This window comes from Palaemon carinicauda, chromosome 34 (assembly GCF_036898095.1).
Source record: "Palaemon carinicauda isolate YSFRI2023 chromosome 34, ASM3689809v2, whole genome shotgun sequence".
NCBI classification, from domain to species: Eukaryota; Metazoa; Arthropoda; class Malacostraca; order Decapoda; family Palaemonidae; genus Palaemon; species Palaemon carinicauda.
Genome location: NC_090758.1, coordinates 55,613,909 through 55,620,677, shown reverse-complemented (window position 1 = coordinate 55,620,677; position 6,769 = coordinate 55,613,909). Strand labels below are relative to the sequence as shown.

Here is a 6,769-nt window from a genome sequence, read left to right as displayed (position 1 = left end):
CTTATTTTTTTTTCTTCCTCTTGTTTTTTTTTTAAATGGTGTGTTGGGCAGGCTTAATGAAAGGTCCAGGGATGCCTGATGGTTTATCAAGAAGTTGTCTTTTCCTTTTTCTGATTCTTTTTCTTCTCCAAACCATCCTTACTCTCCTCCCTTCAGTTGAAGTGGCTATCCTGGAGGGTATTTAGCCTTGCATGTTGTATCGGCTCCTCCATGTTGACCATTTTTTTCCGACTTTTTACTATAGTCTATGGGTATCATCAATAACTTTATTTATAATTCTGTACATATTGTTTTTGTTATAATTCTTGTTAACCTAGTTTTTAAGTATGATGTCTGTTTTTTATTTCTATTAATTCTCATGCTATCTGGAGACATTGAACGAAATCCGGGACCAGTACGTCCTAGATTTCGTCAATGTCGTCTTCTGTATTGCAATATTCGTGGTCTTCATGCAAATATCCAAGACCTTACAGTTGCGTCCAGACAGTATGATATTCTTTTGTGGTCAGAAACTTTGGTTTTTAATATGAGGTACTCATCTGAGCTCCTTATAACTGGTTTTAGGAAGCTAATAATGTTGAAACGTGATGCCATCCCTAGGGCCAGGGGAATTGCAGTGTATATTAGGACCGAGTACCCTGCTTCTCATAAGTCCTGCTATCAATGTGGATGTCATGAGATTCAGGTAATAAAAGTTTGTGGCAGGCATAACAACTTTTATTTGTGTTCGATCTACCGGAATCCAGACATGGATGATTCTATCTTCGATTGTCTTCTTACTATTATGGCTAAGATACAAGAAGATGATAGAAAGGCTTCTTTTGTCTTTGTTGGTGATTTTAATGCTCACCATAGAGAGTGGTTAAATTCTATCTCTCCTACCGATCGCCATGGCTTAAGAGCTTTAGACTTTGCCTCTGAATGAGGCTGTGAGCAAATCATAAATAAAGCTACTCAAAGGTTTGGTAATTGCTTGGACCTCGTATACACTGACTCCCCTGGCGTTATAACTAGTAAGGTTGGTTCTCCAGTCGGGACATCTGATTATGCCTTGATTTCATTAGTAGTGAACACTGAGCAGCCTGTCCCTGATATATAATACTCTTGTAAAATTTATATGAAATCCCAAGCAGACTGGAATGGGATTTTGCATGATCTTTTGTGCTCGAATTAGTCACAATTATATAGTAGTGTAGATCCTGTTGTCCCTTTGAATAAGAATCTAGTCAACAGAATTGATATTCGTATTCCTTCTCGTGTGTTAAGGTACCGAGTGAAGGGCAAACCGTGGTTCAATGATGATTGTAGATGTGCTAATTTGGAGAAGCAGGAGGCCTATCACCTTTGGAAGGGTAATAGATCAGATTTGACCTGGAACAACTATACTCAGCTTCAAGCTTTTGCTCAGAGAGTTTATGCCTCAACTGAAAAAGAGTACAATTTAACCATAAAAGAAACCCTTTCTGGTACAACTCAGGAACATAAATGGTGGTCTTCCCTTAAATCTGCACTCTTTGGTGTAGATGCAACAGTTCTTCCTTAACTTAAACCAGATGGCTCAGTCACTCACTGTCCAAAGGAAAAGGCAACCCTGTTGGCTGATGTTTTTGACAGTAAACAGAGTAATGAAAAACTTGAACTTCCTCATTCCTGTTTTCCTGAGGCTAAACTAACTAGTTTAGCTTTTCGATCTCGTGAGATTAAAGCTCTGTTAATGGACTTTGATGCTTATGGAGGTGTAGACCCAAATGGTATTTTTCCTTTGTTTTTTTATAAAGACAGCAGATTTCATAGACCCAAAGTTATCTGTTATTTTGCGCAAGTTAGCAAGAAGGGGAGCTTTTAGCACTTGTTGGAGAATTGGTAATGTTACCTCTCTATGTAAATGTGTTTGTGGTAGTTCAAGTCCTACTGATTACCGCCCAATTTCCATAACTCCCATATTATCTAAAGTTTTTGAACGTCTTCTGGCAAAACGTCTTAATAGGTTTGCTGAAGGTAATCATCTACTCCCTAGTTTGCAATATGGTTTTTGTAAAGGCCTTGGAGCATGTGATGCCCTTCTTACAATCTCCAATGCTGTACAGAAATCCCTTGATTGTGGTCAGGAAGTTCGTATGATTGGCCTTGATTTTAGTGCTGCCTTTGACCGTGTTAATCATGAGGCCCTTGTTTTCAAACAGAAACAGTTGGGAGTGGGTGGGTCGTTTCTTAGCATTATTATTAATTTTTCTAGTAATAGATCTCAAAGAGCTGTTGTTGATGGGCACCATAGTGAGTATAGAAATGTGATATCCGGTGTTCCACAGGGTAGTGTTCTTGGGCCATTACTTTTCATACTATATACACATGACATGTGGTTTGGCCTAGAAAAAAAAGCTTGTTGCATATGCAGATAATGCTACTCTCTTTGCATCAATTCTATTCCCTGAATGTAGATCTGGGGTTAGTGAATCCCCTAATAGAGATTTAGCTAGAATCAGTGCATGGTGCAAATTATGGGGTATGGATTTGAATCCTAACAAAACTCAAAGTATGATTGTAAGTAGGTCAAAGACGGTAGCTCCTCAACATCCGGATCTCAGTATTGATAACGTTTCTTCAAATTTGTATGACTTTTAAAATTTTAGGTATGATTCTCGACAGGAAATTTACTTTTGAGAAACACATTAGGTCTGTGTCTTCTTCAATTGCACGAAAAATTTGCTTATTGAGAAAGTCTTCTAAGATTTTCGGTGATCAATCTATTCTGAAGAAGTGTTTTAATTATTTCATTCTACACTGTTTTGAGTATTGCTCTCCTGTCTGGTCTTCAGCTTCTGATTCTGATCTTAATTTGTTAAACAGAAACTTACGGTCTATTAAATTTCTTATTCCTGATTTAGATATTAATCTTTGGCACTGTCGTTCAATTAGTTCAATATGCATGTTGCATATGATTTTTCATAACTCTGACCATCCTTTAGCATGTTGCATATGATTTTTCATAACTCTGACCATCCTTTACATTCAGATCTCCCTGGACAATTCTATCCTGTTCTTAATACTAGGCAGGCAGTTAATTCTAATAGCCAGGCCTTCTTCATTATGAGGCTCAATACTACACAGTATTCTAGAAGTTTTATTTCAGCTGTTACTAAGTTGTGGAATGATCTTCCTAATCGGTTAGTTGAATCGGTAGAACATTAAAAGTTCAAAGTTGGAGAAAATGTTTTTATGTTGACCAGGCTGACATGAGTGTTTTTATTGTTTTTATGACATATCTGTTTTTGACATTGTTAATAATTTATATAGGACATATCTGTTTGGACGCTGTTACTGTTTTTAGAATGATATATTGTTAATTTATTCTCATCATTTATTTACTTCCTTATTTCCTTTCCTCACTGGGCTATTTTTCCCTATTGGAGCCCTTTGGCTTATAGCATCTTGCTTTCCAACTAGGGTTGTAGCTTGGCTAGTAATAATAATGATAATAATAATAATAATAATAATAATAATAATGGGGCCAAAACATAGTCTGTCACAGGGCAGGGGGCCATGGCCATGTCTGGCACATGGCGTGTGGCCATGGCCATGTCCGGCACAGGGCGTGGGGCCATGTACTTGTCCAGCACAGGGTCTGGGGCTCTGGCCATGTTCGGCACAGGTCGTCGGACCATGGCCATGTCCGGCACAGGCCGTCGGACCATGGCCATGTCCGGCACAGGGGGTGCGGCCATGGCCATGTTCGAAACAGGGTATGAAGTCATGTCCAAGTCTGGTATAGGAAGTGGGGCCATGGCCATATCCAGCACAGAAAGTGGGGACATGGCTATGTTTGGCACAGTGCGTAGGGTAATGGCCATGTCCAGCACAGGGCATGGGGCCATGACCATGTCTGTTACAGGGTGTGGGGCCATGACCATGTCTGACACAGGGCATAGGGCCATGGCCCTGTCCGGCGCAGGGCGTGGAGCCATGGTCATGACCGGCACAGGGCGTGGGGCCGTGGCCATGTCCGGCACAGGGTCTGGGGCCAAGGTCATGTTCGTCATAGGGCGTCGGTCCATGGCCATGTCCGGCACAGGCGTTGCGGCCATGATCATGTCTGGAATAGGGCCTGAAGCCATGTCCATGTCCGGTACAGGAAGTGGGGCCATGGCCATATCCAGCACAGGAAGTGGGGCCATGGCTATGTCCGGCACAGGACGTGGGGTCATGGCCATGTCCGGTACAGGGTGTGAAGCCATGGCCATTTCCAGTAGAGGAATTGGAGCCATGGCCATGTCTGGCACAGGGCGTGGGGTCATGGTCATGTCCCGAACAGGGCATGAAGCCATGGCCATGTCCGGTACAGTAAGTGGGGCCATTGCCATATCCAGCACAGGAAGTGGGGCCATGACCATGTCTGGCACAGGAATTTGTGCCATGGCCATGCCCAAAACAGGGTGTGAAGCCATTGATATGTCCGGTACAGGAAGTTGGGCCATGGCCATATCCTGCACAGGAAGTGGGGCCATGGACATGTCCGGCACAGGGCGTGGGGCCATGACCATGTCCGACACAGGGCGTGGGGTCATGGCCATGTCTGGAACAGGGCATAGAGCCATGGCCATATTCGGTAAAGGAAGTGGGGCCATTGCTATATCCGGCACAGTGCATGGGGACATGGCCATGTCCGTCAAAGGGCGTGAGGGCATGGCCATGTCCGGCACAGGGCGTGTGGTCATGGCCATGTCTGGAACAGGGCATGAAGCCATGGCCATGTTTGGTACAGGAAGTGGGGCCATTGCCATATCCGGCACGGGAAGTGGGTTGATGGCCATGTCCAGCACAGAGCATGGGGATATGGCCATGTCCGGAACAGGGCGTGAAGCCATGACCATGTCAGGTACAGGAGGTGGGGCTATGGCAATATCCGGCACAGGAAGTGAGGCCATGACCATGTCTGGCTCAGGAAGTTGCGCCATGGCCATACCCAAAACCGGGCGTGAAGCCATTGATATGTTCGGTACAGGAAGGGGGGCCATGGCAAATGTCCCGCACAGGAAGTGGGGCCATGGCCATGTCTGGCACAGGGCGTGGGGCCATGGCCATGTCCGACACAGGGTGTGGGGTCATGGCTATGTCTGGAACAGGGCATGAAGCCATGGCCATGTTTGGTACAGGAAGTGGGGCCATTGCCATATCCGGCACAGGGCGTGGGGCCATGGCCATGTCCGGCACAGGGCGTGCGGTCATGGCCATGTCTGGAACAAGGTATGAAGTCATGGCCATGTTTGGTACAGGAAGTGGGGCCATTGCCATATCCGGCACGGGAAGTGGGTTGATGGCCATATCCAGCACAGGGCGTGGGGCTATGGCCATGTCCGGAACAGGGCGTGAAGCCATGGCCATGTCCGCTACAGGAAGTGGGGTCATGGCCATAACCGACACAGGGCCTGGGGCCATGGCCATGTCCGGAACAGGGTGTGGGTCCATGGACATGTCCGGTACAGGAGGTGGGGCTATGGCCATATCCGGCACAGGGCATTGGGCCATTGCATGGCCATATCCGGCACAGGGCGTTGGGCCATGGCCATGTCCGGAACAGGGTGTGGGGCCATGGCCATATCCCGCACAGGTCGTGTTGCCATGGCCATGTCCAGAACAGGGTGTGGGGCCATGGCCATGTCCGGAATAGGGAGTGAAGCCATGGCCATGTTCAGTAGAGGAAGTGGGGCCAAGTCTATATCCGGCACAGGGTGTGGGGCCATGGCCATGTCCGGAACAGAGCGTGGGGCCATGGTCATGTCCAGAACAGGGCGTGGAGCTATGGCCATGCCTGGCACAGGTGTTGTGGTCGTGGCCACGCCCAACACAGGGTGAGGGGTCGTGGATAGGCACAACACATGGGCCCTGGGCCTGCCTCTAAAACCGTAACCTTGAAAGGTGGGGGGACCCATTCCGAAGCCTTCACATGAGAATGGTGTGCAATTAACTGTCCTTGAGTAACGACTTGGGCCCCGCCCACGAATTTTTTTCCCCAAACAGGAGTGCAGATTGGGGTGGGAGGGAAGGGGGCCTTCGAGCGCAGAAAACAAATGGCAACGCCTTTATTACAGTGTCTTTAAGATTTGATGAGTAACTACCTCATGAAGGTTTTGATTATTAACTGCATTCATAAAGAACTTAAATGTTTATAGACGGCCTAATAATAATAATAATAATAATAATAATAATAATAATAATAGTAATAATAATATTAATAATAATAATAATAATAATAATAATAATAATAATAATAATAATAATAATAATAATAATGAAAATAATAATAATAATAATAATAATATATATATATATATATATATATATATATATATATATATATATATATATATATATGTGTGTGTGTGTGTGTGTGTATGTGTGTGTGTGTGTGTGTGTGTGTGTCTGTGTGTGCGTGTGTGATCTACACATCAAAAGTAAATATTTGTCCTGTAGGTAATTAAAGTAAATGTTACTAAAACAGCTTAATTTCAAAAGTTTGCTTGCGTAAACAACAATGTTCCTAAGAGTTTCGTAGTCGATTCGCACAAGTAGCCTGAATCTTTTTCACAACAAATCATCATCATTACTTTGATATCTATTCCTTGATTTCTTACAATACTGGATCCTTTCATTGGCTAGACAGTAATACATTGTATCCCTTGTTCTAGCTACGGCTAAATTTCCTTTACCTACACATTCACCGAGTAGTCTGGTCTATTTTTTTCCTCATTCTTACCTGTCCATATACACCTTT

The 6,769-nt window shown here is 44.4% G+C and overlaps 1 protein-coding gene across 1 annotated transcript; it reads left to right on the top strand.

Annotated features, from left to right (window-relative positions):
- Window positions 1-3,540: 3,540 nt before the first annotated feature.
- LOC137626942 (putative per-hexamer repeat protein 5) lies at window positions 3,541-5,127 on the top strand. Its single transcript, XM_068357928.1, has one exon. It carries the CDS (start codon window positions 3,541-3,543, stop codon window positions 5,125-5,127), a length of 1,587 nt encoding a protein of 528 aa, XP_068214029.1.
- The last annotated feature ends 1,642 nt before the right edge of the window (window positions 5,128-6,769 follow it).

Coding starts and splice junctions, on each gene's coding strand:
- LOC137626942 (XM_068357928.1), top strand. CDS start 3,541: ATGGCCATGTCTGGCACATGGCGTGTGGCCATGGCCATGTCCGGCACA.